This window comes from Vanellus vanellus (genome assembly GCF_965231255.1).
Source record: "Vanellus vanellus genome assembly, chromosome: 1".
Lineage (NCBI taxonomy): Eukaryota > Metazoa > Chordata > Aves > Charadriiformes > Charadriidae > Vanellus > Vanellus vanellus.
In genome coordinates, this window is record NC_138905.1 from 213,989,076 (window position 1) to 214,008,531 (window position 19,456).

Genomic DNA, 19,456 nt, shown 5'->3' on the forward strand with positions numbered 1-19,456 from the left:
CATCTTCACTTTTTGGAAGGCACACTAAACCCCTCAGCCTTTATAAACTGGTATCGCTTGCCTTAGGTACTGTCTTTTGACGTTTTCCTACAGCTTAAAAGAAGCTTATATAAGTATTATTTAAATTTTAAATATTGTATAATATTAATCAAATATATGCCCAATAAAAGTGTCATTACCTTAGTTTTACATATGGAAAAATACACAGCAAAGCTTGAAAACTTAGCTCTTTAAACACAAACAGAAGCCCACAGAATCAGAAAACATCTGGGGTCAGAAGGGACCTCTGGAGGTCCAATCCCCCTGCTCTAGCAGGGCCACCTACAGCCAGCGGCTTAGGACCATGTCCAGATGACTTTCAAATATCTCCGAGGACGGAGACTATACAACCTGTCTAGGCAACCTGAGCCATTGCTTGGTCACCCTCACAGGAAAAAAGGGTTTCCTGATGTTCAGAGGGAACCTCCTGTGTTTCAGTTTCTGCCCGTTGCCTCTGCTCCTGTCACTGGGCACCACTGAAGAGTCCAGCTCCATTTTCTTTGCACTCTCCCTTTAGGTATTTATATACATTGACAAGATTCCCCCCCTCCCCCCGCCAAGTCCTCTCTTCTCCAGGCTGAACAGTCCCAGCTCTCGGCCTTTCCTCACAGGAGAGATGCTCCAGTCCCTTTATCATCTTTGTGGCCCTTCATTGGACTCCCTCCAGTATGCCCGTGTCTCTCTTGTACTGAGGAGCCCAGAACTGGACACAAAACTCCAGGTGTAGCCTCACAAGCGCTGAGTAGAAGGGAAGGATCACCTTCCACATCCTGCTGGCAATCCTTTGTCTAATGCAGCCCAGGATACCATCGGCCTTCCTTGCAGCAAGCGCTCATGCAGCTGGCTCATGTTCAACATGGTGTCCACCAGGACCCCCAGGTCCTCTTCTGCCAAGCTGCTTTCCGGCTGCACAGCCCCAGCACGTGTTGGTACCGGGGGTTGTTCCACACCAGGTGCAGGACTCCACGTTTCTTGAACTTCATGTGGTTCCTGTCAACCCATTTCTCCATCCTGTCAAGGTCCCTCTGGATGACAGCACAACCCTCTGGCGTATCAGTCACTCCTCCCAGGTTGGTGTCAGCAGCAAACTTGCAGAGGGTACAACTCTGTCCCCTCATCCAGATCATTAATGAAGATGTTGAACGGGACCGGACCCAGTGTTGCCCGGGGGTACACTGCTAGTTACTGGCTTCCAGCAAACCGTGCCACTGATCACTACCTTTTGGGCCCGGCTGTTCCACCAGTTTTCAACCCACCTCACTGCTCATCCAGCCCACACTTCAACTGCTTGACTACAGGGATCTCACGGGAAAAATATTAGTTATTACTACTTATTTCATTCATTCTGTTCGTATCTCTCCCTTTCTTTCTTTTCATTTTTTTCACTTCTTATCAGTTCACCACCAACAATCTAAAACTACACATTAATAAGGAAATATAAACTATTATTTGTATAATTTTCAAACTTTGAACATCAAAAAGGAAACAGAAAGAGCTTTCTCGCTGCCTGTAGCACATTCATCCTCATTTTAGAAACCCAAATAATGCATTTCTAATTGCATTTAGGTTTATGCAACCTGTCTATACACAGGACAATTACAAGTTATTAAAGACGACTACTATTTTTGTTTATGCTTTTTTGTTGTTTGCACGTGATCAAAGATAGGATAACAAGTCTAACATAGGAGCATAAAATAACTCGAATCGGAAGAGCAGAATGAATGAGAACATTAAAAATGACTGGACAAGAAGAAGTACAGTGAGTTCCTTTCATCCCCAGTCACTTGACCAGAGGAAAAAGCCTATGATGCAAAGTCCAAAATTGATCTCAACTCCTCGGTGATTGCAATCTATCTTGGTATTTGTTTCGTCAAACTGATTTGTCCCATTAATTGGGCTTTCAAGAATAGTCATGAGCCACTCCTACATCTGCCACAGAAATGAGAGGACGTTATTTAAATAATTGAATTCAATGATAATTCTAAAGAGCGAGCCGGAAACACTGACAATCCCTGTAACGCGATTTTTTACGTTTGCATTGTTTCCCTAAAGGAATATTAAATTTCATTCATTGGGAATCATTGACTGTAAATAATGTTTACACTAAAGTTAAAATATCCTTTCTTCAAAGTGCCTCTACATAGAGTATAAGCAATGAGTTAACTGACATGCATATATTTCTGTTGTAAAGCGTTAGAGGAAATGACAACGCATTCATACATTGGTGAGTCTATTATTCCAACTTGATTCAAACAATTTGCACGGAAACCGAAGATCAGCTGAGCGTATGCTTTAATTACATCTTTGGCATGTACTTAGCATTCTTAAACGCATACAGGAACGTGACCGGATTCTTAGCTTTATCAGTTCAAATAGCTCTTTATAGTTGCCTGTTTTTTCAACTATATGAATGCAGTAACATAACATTAGCATCAACAGCATCAAAGTGAGAAAGAAGCACTACCCAGGTACCAACCTCCAGGAACACCTACTCTGCCTTTCCTCACGCATAGAAGTAAAATTCTCCCTACAGATTAACTTTGCTCTGGCAGAACAACGGCGTGGCCAGACCCCGTCTTTGGGGGCAAGTTTTAAGTATAAAGAAAGACAACAGTTTCATTCCAAGGCCATAACATAGAGACTACAATTTGAATAGTTATTAAACAAATGCTGTCCGGTTACAGAAAAGAAATGTTTATATTTGAAATTACAATCCCTAAGTACATTTTTTAACAAGAAATAAATTAAGAAGAACAACTATCTTAAGAAAACAATCCATATACTTCCCAGTACCATAGTTTTGGACCACCCAAAGTCATGTTAAACCAAAAACTAGATTGGGAAGTAAATATACTTCCTCACATGTAGTTTTGTTGCCGTAATCTTACATTGTCTGCATTTGCCATGCACTCACTGTTTTGCTCATGAAAAAGACTAAGAAATCTGGAATATACAGGCAAGGTATTACAAAGAAAATAAGTCTTTAAAATAGGTAATTCCCTCCTTACTTTACTCTTTGTCAAAAACTTCTTGGTGGAAAATACCTAGCAAATACTTTTAAGCATAATTCAATTTACTTTTTCGCCCTGTGTTTCACTTCACAGTTATGATTATGCTAAGATAAATATATACCATCGGCCTGCATTAAAAAAAAAAAAACAACACTACTTTATTATAAAAATAACACATAGTATGCCATGTCAAACGCTGAAGTACTAAATCCCATTGTTCCGCTCTATGAAAAACAGACAGACTATACTTCCCATACATTTAAAACAAAAATACAAAGCATGAATCACCTAGTTAACTTTCAAAACAGAAAAGAAATTACAAGTTCTCTAAGTTTCCAAACATGTGTTATCTTTCTTCAGTGGTTATTCTGGAACATGCAGCCACCCTCCTATTTTCATATATTTCTACCTTAAATTTACACCATACACGATTTCTATGGTGTATTCATTTTCCACATTCCCTAACCTATGAATCCCACTACTCCACTTTAAAATTATTTGGAGTAGGTCAGTATTTTTTCCACAGCTCATGATTTTTAGTAAGAAACTAAATACCCTCAGGCAAATTGCGTCTTAAAAGAGCAGAAACGTTCTTCGTATTCAACTCAGGTTTTGAGTCAAATTCACTTTCCTCTTTAGGATTAAAAATGAATTAAAATCCTATAAACCAGGTAAAAAGGATAATCCAGGGCAAGCTTCACACAACCGAATACATGGCAAAAACATCACTCGAACACCGTACACCGGAACACCTCAAAGGTAATCTGGTGGTTTTCCTCCCCAGGGATCAATGGCATTCTCTCTCTCTCTCTCTCTCTCTCTCTCTCTCTCTAATCAAGCTTCAGTTTTCACCGCATTTAATCAGAAGAATTATTTACTTTTGCCTTACTTCCAGATAGTATAGATAAGGTATGCCAGTCTTCAGCAATGAAATTACCTTTGAACTGTTCCCCATTGTGACCTGCCAGAAGGACTTTCCAGATACCGGCACTATTTTTAAATACTTCTGAGACGTATCCCAAACCCCAACCTTGAGTAGGTAGACTATAAAACAGTTCTATTCTTATGGGTACATTTTAGCCATTTGCTGCTCCTTTACAAGAATTTGTAAAACACAGGCTCAATACTACTTCCAAAAAAGACTTCACTAAACAGAAAGCTGCAACGATGTATGCCACTAATTTAAAGGGGGGGTTATTTGATGTTTCAGAACACTGATCTAAGATACTTTTTTCTTTTTTTGAAACTGCATTTCTTTCGCAAAAGCTAAAAATCAAAAGTACCGATTATTCTCTTGGGGACAGAGACCTCCCTTTAGAGGAAAAGGGACTCAGACAACTCCTTCATTTTAGTCTTGCAAATACCTTTCAAAAATAAGAGGGTAACGATAAGAGAAATCAATACCGAAACCGACTGGCACTTCGGATCTTACACTACATATTCAGAAAATATGGTTCGGTTAAATTAAATTGACGCTGTTTTACAACTTACTAAATTAAAAAAAATCCACATTTTCCTGTGTACTAGCAACCCTTAACCAGGAGGGAAAAAACCCCACGGGATAAGATCCAGGGGACTGACGATCCTGCTTCGAAGGCAGAGAAAGCCCATGAATGTTGTGACATGGCCTTACAAAAATTTAAGTTTCGTTGTACCAAAGCAGATTTCTCCTGGACTGTCAAACGGGGTTTGGTAGGAAGCATTACCATTTCAGTGAGAACAAACACGGCTCATTTTGACCACCGGCGCTGCTTTTTAAACGTGTCCCTGGCTAAAGACCGAAGGCTCGGAAAGCAGAGAGCCTCCAGGACCATAACTACAGTGTCTCTACTGCTGTACGATTTATGTAAATCTGAGAAAACATCTTTCCTCACATATTAACATGACAGTAACAAAGTATTGAAGAAAAAAGCGTGGAAACCAGAGATGTTGGGGTAGTCTGTGAGAGCAGCACTTTTGAACCCCGGGTAATAAAGACATCTTTGTGGTAGGAAGGCACGAGGGCGAAGGGGATCAGATGTCCGTTATCCCATCGCCATTCGGTTTCTAATGCGCCTGTAAGCGATTAGGCTTGCTGTGCCCCCGAGCTGAAATCACAAGAAACAGCGTGCCCACAGCAATTTTATTTAAATGAAAATTAATCACAAGCGATTCGTGGTATTTCTTCAGAACCTACGATGTTATTGTTTATGAAGTCTTCCTGCCTTTCATGTATTACAAATGAAGCCGGCCAAAACTACAAGCAGAAATATAATTGTGACAGACCCCAAAACTAAAAAAAATCAAATGTAGAATTTGGTAATTTCTAGAATAAAGCCCTTTATATGGAAAAGGGATCATCATTTAAATGAATACTCTGTTCCATGGCATATTTATAGTACACAACTAAATACGACTCAGGTGTCCTAAGATCTCTTTTGAATTGCTCCAACAGCAAGTAAAATTAGAACGTCCCTTCTCATGAAAAAAAATTATTACCGTTATTGCTATTAATCAAAAAAAGGTTTTTGTCTACATGACTTAATTCCACATCTGAGTTTCCAGGACGCTACGCTGCGCTCTGCTGTGAGACGGTGGATGGGAAGAAGAAACAGGGCAAGGAACTTTGAGCTAGCAGTAGCGTCACTTTAACATTGTCCCCTCCTTTCCTAGCTTGAAATTCTTTCTTAAAATCAATACAAGATAAAATTTCACAGTTAAAAAGACCCTACGGATATATATATGCATGCATAGTTATATGCATACATAGAGCTTAAAGAGACAAAATTGTTTTAGAAATGTAACTTCAGTGACTACTGAATTTTGTGATCTATTTATCATTTAGTGCAACCCACAAATGCAGCAAACGAATGCTTTTAATAACATCTGAAAATTTATTATTTACTTTAACAGCATTATTCTAAAATATATATACCTCCCCCCGTACAACAAAGTAGCCTGTGGTTTTGATTTCTAAAGAAAGAATACTCTGTTGAGCAAGAATTATCAAAACAAGCATTTTATCCCCAAAACATAAGAATTGCTCACTTGAAAACAATGGCGTTGCTGTTACTAAGCTGTTACTAAGCTTTCAGAGCAAAACCAACTGATGTTCTCTCGAGAGTTGTTCCAGTGCTTGTTCCAGTGCTGGAACCCAAGTCACACAGGTGGCACTCGGACCATGTCCTCTTGCGTCTGCCACAACTGCACACACGACAGCAGAGGATAAAGTCTGCAGAACTAACAGAGCTGCTGCATGAAGAAGGATTTCATACACTGCTGTTTCTGTTTTTATGCGTTTGCTTGTAAAAATATAAAATAAATTGCATTTTAAAGAGCCTTACTGATCCCCTTGTTTAACTTTTACCTAAAACTTTAATCACATGTGTAACATCGGTATTTACTATGAATACAAAATCCACAGAAGTTACATTTTGCAGATATCCGGGCTAAATTCATAAAGCTTTGCACTTCACATTATTTACCTCACAGAAAACACACAGAATGAAAACTTAATTTTGAAATCTATTAACCGTAGCTTTAAACAAAAGCAAAGATGTGTCTTCTTACAACAAAGTGCACTTTCAAGCACGGGTATCTACTGCCATAGCAATGGATATCGTTACACGCATTACACCGTGAGGCCATAAGCCATTTTAGGCTGGAAAGTACAATAATTACTTATATTTTTCTATCTGTTTATACTTCAAATTTGGTTGACAAGGGTATTGTTACAGCTAAGAATGTTCCCGCCTCATTATCTCTGAGGGCACTGGTTTGAGAGCGCCCTGTAGGCTGCCGCGCTGCCGCATCTCCGAGAGAGAAGACGCGTACACGGGTGGGCATTCGTTGAACTTTGCCCGTTCTTCCATAAGGAAAATACAACTGGTCGCTCTCAAAGGAACTGGGAGTCAGCGCCCGCAAACTGACATAAATTCTAGCGGGAGGTTGGTCATTAACTCGCCTGGAAATGAACCGCATAGGCTGAGGAGGAGACCCGACACACCGTTCAGCCTCTGCCTCTTTCTTATAGCGTTGTCTTCACCAGAGCCTGGACGGCTATGGGTAGCTATAGACAGCGTTTCAGGAGCAAAGGCTTTTGTATAACTGGGGGGAAAAACCCACCAAATATCCTAAATGAATGGCATTCTATTGCAATGCCACAAACGGAAGACTCCGTACCTTTCTTTGAAACCTCTTCAAAACATCTCAGCTGTTGCAGGCATTATAAAATGGAGCCTGTCATGCAGCCTAAGCTCTTATTTTGCTCTCACTCTCCTACGCAAGCCTTTCTCTTCTGCAAAATTAATTTTTTCCTGTCTTTGCCATCACAAGACACTACACGAAGCTTTTGAAAGTTCCATAACACCCTTCATAACACCCAACTTCAGCCAGAAGAGCACAATCCGTGGGGCCTGACCCTGCGCAGTTCTGAGGCAGCAACGGGCTTTTTCCCTGATAGACTTAATGAGCTCTAAAGACAGGTGCCTGAATTCTTCCACTCAGAAGTCCCAGCATTTTTCAGGTGAAAAGAGATTAAGACAGTTTACAAATTCATAAAAACGTTACAAGAAATGAGCTAACATCCACAGAGCTCACTCGTGGCTGATGTGAGTTCCAGCTCTCTGGGAATCATGCCTCTGCCATTATATCTCTGCGGTCCATGTCGGCCTACTTAGTTCGCGGTATTTTTTCCATTAAGGTTCCAACCTCTCTATTTATCCTCCTGCTCCTTCTCTGGATGGGCTGGGTGCATTTGTTTCCCTCCTCTCCAGGGACTGAGAACATCAGTCCTGCAAGCTAACTGTCCTAATCAGATCCCTCCTTCTTGTTCAGTACCCCCACATGCACTGGTGAGGCCTCACCTCGAGTACTGTGTTCAGTTTTGGGCCCCTCACTACAAGAAGGACATTGAGGTGTTGGAGCGTGTCCAGAGAAGGGCTACAAAGCTGGTGAAGGGTCTGGAGGACAAACCTTATGAGGAACGACTGAGGGATCTGGGGTTGTTTAGCCTGGAGAAGAGGAGGCTGAGGGGAGACCTTATCACCCTCTACAACTACCTGAAAGGAGGTTATAGAGAGATGGGAGCTGACCTCTTCTCCCTGGCGACAAGTGATAGGACAAGAGGAAATGGGTTCAAGTTATGTCAGGGCAGGTTTAGATTGGATATTAGGAAGCATTTTTTCACTGAAAGGGTTATTAAACATTGGAATAAGCTGCCCAGAGAGGTGGTGGATTCACCATCCCTGGAGGTGTTTAAGAAAAGGGTAGATGAGGTGCTTAGGGACGTGGTTTAGAAGTGGTGGTGTTTTTATCAGGGTAGGTTAATGGTTGGACTTGATGATCTTAAAGGCCCCTTCCAACCTCACTGATTCTATGATTCTATGATTCTATGATGTACAAAGCTCATGCAAGCCACCGGTTTTAGTAGATCGCTTACTCAATGTGAATAAAATTGGTCACTTCCAATTGAAATTAGGGAAGTTTTCTCTCTCTGGATAGTCATCGAACTTCATCTTAGCCTGTGTCGAATGTATTCCATCCTCCTACCATGTAACTTCTCATAGCCACTGCTGCTGACCCTTACTCGTCCTGGCAGTCCCCCCGGCGGCTGAGCACACAACTAGCAGAAGCTCCAGGAGATCAGAGAATCATAGAATCATAGACTGGTTTAGGTTGGAAGGGATCTTAAAGATCATCTAGTCCCAACCCCCCTGCCACGGGCAGGGACACCACCCACCAGACCAGGTTGCCCAAGGCCACCTCCAGCCTGGCCTTGAACACCTCCAGGGATGGGGCCTCAACAACCTCTCTGGGCAACCTGTGCCAGTGCCTCACCACCCTCACAGTGAAAAACTTCTTCCGAATGTTCAGTCTGAACCTGCCCTCTTCCAGTTTAAAGCCATTCCCCCTCATCCTATCACTACATGCCCGAGTAAAAAGTCCTTCCCCAGCTCTCCTGTAGGCCCCCGTTAGGTACTGGAAGGCCGCAATCAGATGCAGAACTGGAAAGCAGGAACAGTCAGCTCTGAAGCGCTACCACCCTCCTCCTATCGCCCTTCTCGCCCTCTTCAGCAGGCACGCTGTAGTTGCTCTTGTTTCCTCACCTCCATCACTGCTGCCACATCAGCCAGTGCCCACGAAGACGGCAGCTCTGTCTGGAAGAGGCTGGACGGCGTGAAGAACAGATGGCAGCAGATCTTAGCCTGCTGCATGAAGACCAGAAGCAGAAGAAACAGCTGGAGAAGCTCTCTAGGCTGTGTCAGGTCCAGGCACCCTGAAGGCACAGCTCTCAGCTATGCCCATCACCGACTCCAAACCTTGCGACATTAATGAAACGCACCCTAAGACTTCTGTACGCAAGTGCAACCACAGATTTGGCGCGATCACATCTGCTCATTCAACTTTGGGATCATTTGGGAACTAGCTACAAGTGCTAACAGAAACAAATAAACTCTACAGGACTCTGCCTCACTCTCTGCCCCCAAAACAAAGCAAGTGACAGAAATAACTAATTAACATGAAAACCAAAATATTTTATCCTGAAAATGAACTATGCTTCTGGGTTTGATTCCCAACTATGGATGCTACTACACTTCAATCCAACCAAGAGCAAGAGAACTTCTGAGAAGATTCTTCAGGAACCTTTATGATCTATATCCCACAGTTAAATAATAATTAGCACTACGTACCCAAATTTGATCGCTACTTTTGGCAGCACGCTTTTCTAAACTCTCAACGGTAAGTTTACAAATGACATGCAAAAGTCAAAAAAATAGTACAACTTCATTTTTCAATTTCTTCAAGAATAAGAAAGAAAAAATTAAAAATTCTATATGCATAAAGGCTTGATGAGTTCCAATGAATGGGGAGAGGTTAGAAGAAGAAGAAAAGGGATTTCCCATAGATCTTAGTCTTATAATTATAAATTATAAATCCTGTACATAAGCTGTGATGACAGCTGGATTATAATGGATAGTTTTTCATGCACCCCATTTCGCCCGTATAGAATAAGTGTTTGCGCATTAAATCTGTTCAGCAGTGCAGACAGAATATTGTCATTTTTTTAATTTATGAATTTAAAACAAAGTATTTACATAATTTTTACCTTCTAGTATCGAACAGTTTTACCCCCTCTTAAATGTTAATTGCGGTTACATTTTTAAGTAACGCTCTGAAAGCTGAACAGCACTTTTGCACATTTGGAATCCTGCCTCCGTAGTTTGGAATTTCTAATAAACAAGTTGCTCTGCTTTGATTTTCACTGCCAAGTTCGCACTTCTCAAACAGAATACAGTCACCTTTAGTTCATATTCAATTTTTTTTCTGGCTCCCTTTCTACTTACACACTGTGCAAACATTTAGCAATTTCTTGGAAGAGCTAAAAACAATTTTAATATGACTCTTGATAATTATGTTTCTTCTGGAAAAATTAATTTCATTTGATTAAGGTCATTCCTCATTTTCAGACTAAATAAATTATAATTCCACAATGGAATTTAATGAAAAGATCTTCCTTGAGTGAAAACATTTCTTCCCCCTGCATATAGCCTGCTAAAAATGTAAGAGAAAAAAGGTATTTTTATTTCTCCTGCTGCCTCCTTACACAAAAAGCCAACTCTGGACAATTTTTACGTGTTTTATCTATAAATTATCTCGCTTAGCATTAACCACATTTCCACTGAAGCCCAAGGAATACCTCGGAAAGAGTGTCACAGGACACAGTACACCAACGTAAAGTTCACCATCATCAAAGAAATGCACTTTCACCCAGTTCCTCTCTTGGAACCACGGCTACGTCCTCTCACCGCTTATCTTGCTGCTTCTCATCTGGTTCCCTCTAGCCCTTGAGGCGGTTTAATTGATAAAAGATCAGAGGGAATATCTGAAGGAAAAAAATTCAAACTTTTTCTCCCACATCAGCGAGCGGAACTGGCTCAACATAAGATGTGTATCAGATAAAGAATTACTGATATTAATCACAACAGAGATCATTATGTCTGCAATCGTCCCAGTTCTTTGCATTGCACGGGATAGTTAGTTACACTTAAAAAAAATATATATATCATTTGATTTTTTCATAATTCACACCATTCACTGGGTAACTACAAGGATGGAGATGCCACAAACTCTCTGGGCAACGTGGTCATTGAAACACAGTCAGTTGAGTACCCCTCACTGACAAAAACCTGAACAGAGAGAATTTGGAAGGGTTGCACATAGTCCATAACTAAGACTTCTGGAAATCGCATTACACTCTTCTGCAGAAAAGACTGAAGACCAGTACATAAAAAGTATAAAGGATCCATATTCAGAAAAGCCAAAACTACAGCAATGGCAGGAGAAGAAATCTCAGGTGCATCTTCAGATACTGATGAAAAAATTATTACTTTATTTCAAAAGGGAAATTGAGGCCATTTCATCAGCATACGGAACGTTTTACAGCACAGCTGAGATTCCAGGGTAAGTCTTGGTCTCGATTCCAGATCGAATGTTGTGTCTACTGTATGAATTTTTCACAAAGTTACCAACGAATTTGATCAAAATCAGATTTCCATGAAAAAACACTGAGGTTTCTACATTTAAACCCCTACATACTGTAGCATCCAGCTGTGGCAATGCCCAGATCAGTTCTCACTGTCATGACCAACTGTTGCTTGTTTGTGGTTTTTTTTTAAATGAAATTCAATCTAAGCATAAATTCCACCACTTAATATTGGAGACATTTAATCAGCAATGTGCAGAACAATGTTTACCTGACATAAAGCCACACAAAGACGGAAAGAAATGTTCACCATCAACAGAAGCATGTATGAGTAACACAATATTCAAATACATTTATCCTCCTTAGAATAATTAAAATATTAATACTTCATATACCACCTGAAGTTACTATTTCTTGAAAGGAACATACAATGGTAATGAAGTAACCTCTCCACAGCTACCCAATAACAAAGATCGATCTCCTTTGAATTTCTCTAGTTGCCATATTTTTTTATCGACAAGATCAAGTGACAAATTACCTGGCCAAAAGGACATTCTTGTGACTCGCTTCTATTATAAGGCTAAATTACGATTCAGGCAAAGAGAAAAATAGAGTGTTTTTTGAAAAATACTTAATCTCCCACTGGGCAGGATTTCAATTCTTGTTCTCCTTTAAAAAAAAATCTATAATGTAGGTACGCAAGTTATATATAGTTCAGCCCTCCTCACTTACCTGAAGACAATATGTCTCCCAGGAATTTATAAAGCATTACATTAATAAAACATTCTACCATATGTGCAAAAAAAAAAAAACAAAAAAAAAAAATCAGAAAGATATATTTTGCCTTACTTCTCCGTGTCTTAAAGGTGTAATAGCTCCTCTTGCTACTGCCATTCGGAACAACGTTTCTGTGGCCTGCATCAAGAAACACACAGACAAATTAGTTATTTAAAAACCAGACGACCCAGCTCATGAAGGTTTGTTTACATTTTTATAACATTTTTGTAAAATGTCGACTATTTTTAGCACCCATCTTACAACTGAGTCACTTCAGTAAGCTGTCTAGAAGAGTCTGCACGGGTTAGGGGAAGGATTACTGCAAGGTGAGAGCGCTATGGAGAGTTTGGGGTCAGCACAAGTGCCCACCTGAGCAGTGGGCGGTACCTCCCGCCCCACGGCGGCAGCGACAGGAGATGCCTCATTCAGCTCAGGGATGCTCAGCCCCGGACCGTGGGCTTCCACAGGCTGGCAGCTAAAAGTGGGTCGCTAAGGGGAAAAATAGCTGGATGGTATTTTATAATTCAGGAAACTAATTAATTTTCAAGATTGCTGTTTAATACTACACACTTAAATTAATGAACAAGTATCAAAACCAAGGGTATGACGCAACTCTTTTCATAAAAGCACCCGAGCCCCTCCTAACTCTTAAGAACCGCGGCATTACAAACCACAACATTCTCACCTGCAAATGACAGGGAACAGAACTTTGGGGAAATCTTTAATTAGGTTAATCTTTAGTTGGGTTGCATACCTTTCTGTGTTCGTTGTCCCATTCTTTCTTTAATCCAGTGGGACAATTAACACGTACTTCTGACATAAACACAGATTACTGACTCTTAATTCAGGCTATAATACATGAAAAGCATAGGTCCTGTATCACGTTTCTTTCTGCAATCCGGTTGCAAAAAGGCATGAAAAAAAATCCCTGGTTACATAAAAACATGGATTGGCACAACCGTGTACACAACAGATTTGTTTTAAAGACTTGTTCCCATAGCGAGTAGCGAAGCCGGTTTCAATTTCAGCTGCAACGAAACATGTTTTTAGTATCTGGTTCTAATAAAAAAAAAAAATATTCTAACATTTAAGGATCTGTGCTAAAAAGTAATTAGCGGGCCGCTTGAAAAAAAAATGTTTAGAAAGTTTATAAATAAATGTAGTTGCAGTAGCTGACTGTCTTTCTAAATAGTGATTTAAAAACTAAGGGGCTGGATGTTACATGACTGCAAGGCTTGCGGGGCTCGGGCCACACGGCCTCAGGGCAGTTGTATCTCAACAAACGTAATATCAAAGACATCTCTTGAGATTAACTCCTTAGTGTTCCTAGATACAGATTAAGCGGCATTTACCCTTCTCTAAATAATTGCTTGCAGAAAAGAATACTATAAAAGAGCTTTTAATCACCTGACGGTTTCCCCCCCGCCCCCCGTAACTGAATGTGTGGGCTCCAGAACGTCGGACTGCAAATTGGGTAACTTCATTTACACCCGCGACGATGCAGGGCAATGCCCGGCCGCGATGCTTCTTCTCAAACCTTTCTTCTTTGAGACATGAAGTGAACCTCATACAACCCTTTGTATTTCCCAAAATTGGTTTCTTTCACCAACATTTTTAAGGATGTTTCGACCGAATTGAGCATCCTGTCAGTACGGCTAAGCTGCTGTTGTTTCTTTTGAAAACCGCTGGTGTGCGTGGCTCTTTTCACACCTATTAGTCAAAGATCTCTCTTAATACACTTGTACTCACATCCTTAACGCCAGATGTCAAAACCATTCAGAAAGAAGGAAAAATCACAGCAACAGCAAATCCAGCCCCAGAGATGTCCTCCTACGGGCACCACTCTTCACGTGCTGAGTATCACTAAGAAGATTAGCGCCACAATCACAGCTTCCTACCCAAACGGGGGGGGGGGGGGGGGGAGCACCTATTCATGCACCGACAATGACAAGGCTGGAGGAAACGTTGTGGGGTTTTTAGGTATGTAAAATCCAAGAGGATGTTTAAAGGAGGTCATCTTTCAAAGGAGTAATCAGACCCGAGCTTACTGTTGGTGTAACGTAAGATGAAGGGCATTAGCAGAAAACATTTCAAGTTTGAATCCTTTCTACAAAGAAAACGAACTGTAAACAACGTGTTGAGATTCTAATAAAGCAATGTCTTACATAGAAGAACAAGATGAAACCACTTAGAAATTAACACCTTCACAAAACTATCGCGTCACACAGACTAATAACAAAAGCAATCAGGCTGGGTGAGTTTGGCCAGTCTTAAAATCTGAATTTATCTGTAACGCTTCTGTTTTGGAAAAACTCTCACACTGTCTTCCATTTCCATCATTTTCCTTTCCGCCCCACAAGCACAGACACAAATAGAATCATTTGGCAGAGACCACCTGGCTCAGCTGGTCCTGCTCAGGGCCCCTTGGAGCAGGTTGCCCAGGGCTTGTTCAGGCAGGTTTTCGGCATCTCTAAGGATGGAGACCCATCCACCTCTCTGATCAGCCTGTTCCACTATTTCACAACAACGTTTTCAGCGACAAGTCCACGAAAAAATGCAATTTACAGATGACCTGTAAATTCCCTGTACTTCCTGAACAAGCACAGCCCAATTCCCCAAATTCTCCATAAGTGGTGGAAATGGTTCGTGCCAGTCAAGTGGAAGACGATCCTTTCTTCTGCATTCTCTAGCTATGACAAGGCAAGCCACACTGAAATCCCAAAGCAGGGAGCATCCTGCTGGCATTCAAACTGTACAGGTTGAATATGGACAAATAAGCACAGCGGTGGAGAAATTTAAAACACAAATTTACAAAAAAAAAACTCTCTATTTTTTGAAACGTTAAAGAGAAACTCCATCGTACTTAATGCTCCATAAAGAATGGTGGGGAAAAGCTGCATGAATGAAGAATCCCACAGCAGTAATGATAGAAGAACAAGATGCTCACACACCTCGTATATGTTCTAAACTTCTGTATGTGATAATATCTTGCTGATAGGAAAAGGATCCCTACAAGATCTCAAATCTACTTTGACTAAAACTCCAGTTTATTGAACACATCTTGCCTGGTATAGTCTTGATTTTGAACTTCAAATCTAGCACAGTTCTAAGTAAAATAATACCCAATATTCATGCTGTATAATATTCTCATACAACTTGTTTTTATATTGATGAAGTTTAAATCCATTGCACACAAACATCACAACCTTAAATTTAAAGAATATTAAGTACACCGAAATGGGAAGTTTGTTTATTTAATTGGATAAATATGATAAAAACATGCAGAGTACTGCCCTGTCACAAATTAAGCTATCTTTCAACACAGGCTACCTAATTCTACAGCAGTAGATTTCTACTAGAAAAGTTCAGCAAACTTTTAGGCATCGGGTCAAAACTGCCCTTCTATCCCCACCGAACAGTTGTCACAGCTCCTTTTGTTCACAATTCACAGTATCCTTGAGCAGAGACACCCAGTTACATGTCATTTAGAATAAGTTTAATTACCTGGTTGTAATGTCAGCCCTTCTCAATCCTTAAAATAACTTCTAAAATTCTTGCATATATTTATATAAGACATTTGTCCACTAAATGCCAAGTTTTTGCATGCAATTACATTTATTGCTTTGTAATTTAAAAATACAGCATAAATTACATCAATTTTTAATGCTGAAAACATTAAAATAATCTTGTATTTTATGTTAGGATGTGTAATTGTGACTATGAAATTCAACCTATTGGAAATATTTATCATTGTGTCAGCATAACCGATTAAAAACCCAAGACTATCCATTTAAGAAATAATAATAGCACTCCCAAAGAAAACTGCTGACTAGGAATTCAGATCATTTTTAACTGCTTCTGCCTCTGTTAGCATTAAACGTTTCATTATAATCAGATTTTTTATGAAGCTGTAAAAATTTAAGATTTATTTGCATTCAATTCACTGTGAATAAGCCTTAAATAAGAATCATTACAGGCTTAGGCAATGACTTTAGATACTTCTATTCAGAGATGCGAGCCAGAGGTCCACGAGAAAGCAAATTATCAACAGATGGTTTTAGTGATCTCAGCGTGAAATAAATGTGTTGCCAAGCTGATAGTCACTGAATCCCAAAATTGTTCCTTGTCGTAAGGAATGTATGCTGCGTTACATTATACGGGAGGTGAAACGGCAGCCTCGTGTATCTCAGCCCTCCGCGACGCCCAGAGCGCTCTAATGGCATCTCCAGACAAAGATGACCGACTGTTCCCCCTCCAAGAGAGCAGTCGCTTCTGCTCAAAGTCCTCGCAAGTGGGTTAAGAAAAAAAAAAAAAAAAAAGAAACCACTTGTATGAACCAGAACTAAAGTGGAAAATAATTGCGCATTATTGATGGAAATTGTAGGAAAAACAGTGAGAAAAACAGTACTTCAGATTCCAGATGTTTTGAATTTTCTAGGTATTCGCAACACGAAAATGGTCTTATAATACTTCACCAAAATAGTTACTGTTTTACCGAAGTAAAACTCCAAATGCAAGCAGCGGAGGGGATTGCTAGTGCGAATGAATTCATTTAGAAATGCATGCTTTTTCATCACCTGAAAAATTTTGGCAGCTACTTCTAAACATGCATTTAAAAAGAAAATAAATACCCGTTTAAAGATATGTCCTGAAAGGCACAGATTTCTGGAAGTCATTCACAGCAATTTACAGATTTAATTAAAATGAAAGCGGTGCAGTTTGCTATACGAATAAAAGTGGACAGAATACCACAAAAGACTTTTTCTCGCTGCTATTAAGTTTGCTGATCTTGGCTACAATAGCTGGCTGACACCTCGGACCTGTAAAATTTGCCCAAACCATGACAGCGTTTCTTCAAGAAAAGCAAATTACCTTTAAAAAAAGGTTCTTGACTGTCTATCCAAAATGATCAATAACTTTTTTCAACTTTATTACGTATTGCAAATGAACTATTGTTACATCCCTTATTAGCCAACCATCACATAGCTTTTGAAAACGAGCACAAGGGCTAAAAAAAAAAAAAAAAAAAAAAAAAGAAAAAAAAAAGAGATCTGGTGACATCCAGAAGCAATAATCAACAGGAAAATGTACAAGAAGGTTCTGAAATAATTTTTTTTTCTCCTAATTTCTGTCCACAAAATGTCAAGTGTAAGGCAACCCTCTCCATCTAAACCTTACTCCAGATGACAGATTTAACTTAACTGATGAGCTTATTTTTTGCTACAGCTTATGACTAAATTACAACAATACCAATATAGAATTGACTGCCATTCTATATATTTGATGAATTTAAAATATATTTAAAGTATGTTAAAATACAACACTGAAGTTGAACCGATGCTTTTAAGAATTTAAATATATGTCTCCATCTTCTGGAAAATCATAAAAAAATTTAAATCATTCCATTTTACAGGTGTAAATTCCACTCACCTCTGTCTTTTACTTTTTTAAAGGAGTCTGAATGTCTCTGCCTTCATTACTGAACCGTCCGAACCTTACTTGTACAACGAGTAGATCAATACATCGTTGACATTTGAGAGAGACAAGCTCTGTCCATTCAGTCATTAGCAGATCAAGTCCCTTCTTACCTGTACCTTCTATAAAAGCAACTTAACTGTGAAGTCTATAAAGACTAAACAATTTAAATCCCACCATAAAGCATATTTTACAGAGCCCGGATAGCCTTGCACCCGTTTTCTGAAACTTCGCTATTTTTTTTTTCCATTTTCAGCTTTCAGAATGTGAACACCCAGAGAAAATACTGCACCAAATATTTGATCTCCCTTTCCTCTGGTTACTTCTACAACATTTGTACGCCTTTATTTGAAGCATAATAAAATTCTGTTACACAAATGGCGTTTTACTGCCTCCCGCAAATGCATATAAAGATGCGCATAAGGAACGGAAGGACACGCACCCACAATATCCACAAGCCCCAGCAATTTCCAGCTGGCAGGACTCTCCCGTGGAAGCTCTGGACGCACAAGAGAAGGTCCAAATCTGCTCTAATTTATGGGGGAGGAGGGAAGAGCAGCTTGTAGATTAGAGGGTAGAAAGCAGATAGAGCACACACCTGGCTTTACATCTTAGACAGCAAAAGTACTAACCGAAAATGGTTTTCCTTTCTCAAATAATAAGTGTTCGTTGCTTCCCTAACTAGATGTTTGGGGGGCTGTAAAACTCATCGCTAACACAGCAGCAATAAACCAGTATTAAAAGTAACAAAATTATCAGCACAGGTAGTGCTTTTTGAGTGACGTCTTGCTTCTTCCTTAGAATATTTGCAGATTTGTCCGGCAAACACAGGCTCAAATTTACATACAAATATTTGATCAGTTCACCGCAATTTCTATTGCACTAACGAACGCCATTTGCCCGTTGAAGTAAATCTGCCCTTTCAGGGTTAATGAACTCTCTTATGAATTACTTTACCTCCACCCTACTACCTAATTAAAACTACCCTGATGGTCAGAACACCCAAAGGATAACACACATCGTGGGGACGGACTTCGCATTTAGCCTTCGCTCCGTCTCCACGGCAGGAACACCCCCTCGCTGCGGACCAGCTCGGGAATCTCAGCCTCTCCTTAAAAGAGCCGTAAAACTTACAGCTGCAGAGCGCGCACTCAGCAAACGAACCAAGCACAAAAATAATCGGGCATCGTGCGCTGTCAAGACGATGAAATAAAAGCATTAGTATTTACGTCTCTTAACCTGAACCCAGGAGCCCGCAGTTGTGGTATTTGTAACTTTTTCCAAGATGGTGATAATCTTTTTTTTTTTTCCCCTCCTCCTGACTTCTTCTCTACCTGTTATTCTCCCTTTCTTTCCTCCCACCCCCCTCCCAAAAAATGCTTGGTATTTACTTGGGATTCCTGGTCCCAGCCTGTAACTGACTTTCACCTTTCGCTGGTTTTCTCTGCAGAAAGGATTGAACAGCTCAACGCTGCAATTAACTAAATATCAGGAAGCCAGAAAAAAAAAAAAAAAAAAAATTTAAATCCGGCAGTATAATGCTCATGAACCGAATTACCCACAACGCAGGCCAGCAGCCAGCATGGGAAACTGGAGAAATAGGCCATTTAATCTCCTTCGCCTGGGCAAAAATGCCAGAGAAGGGCGGTCCGAGCGAGGCTGCCCCGCCACCAGCGCCGACCGAGCAGAG

The 19,456-nt window shown here is 40.2% G+C and overlaps 1 protein-coding gene across 1 annotated transcript in view; it reads right to left on the reverse strand.

The window, feature by feature from the left end:
* Positions 1 to 19,456, reverse strand: part of TMEM135 (transmembrane protein 135) — a gene marked incomplete at its 5' end in the record, with an annotated part of 202,461 nt that overhangs the window by 107,383 nt on the left and 75,622 nt on the right. Inside the window, one exon of the mRNA XM_082492135.1 lies at positions 12,364 to 12,429. Within this exon, the coding sequence (XP_082348261.1) occupies positions 12,364 to 12,429 (66 nt within the window). The remainder of the gene's footprint in view (positions 1 to 12,363; positions 12,430 to 19,456) is intronic.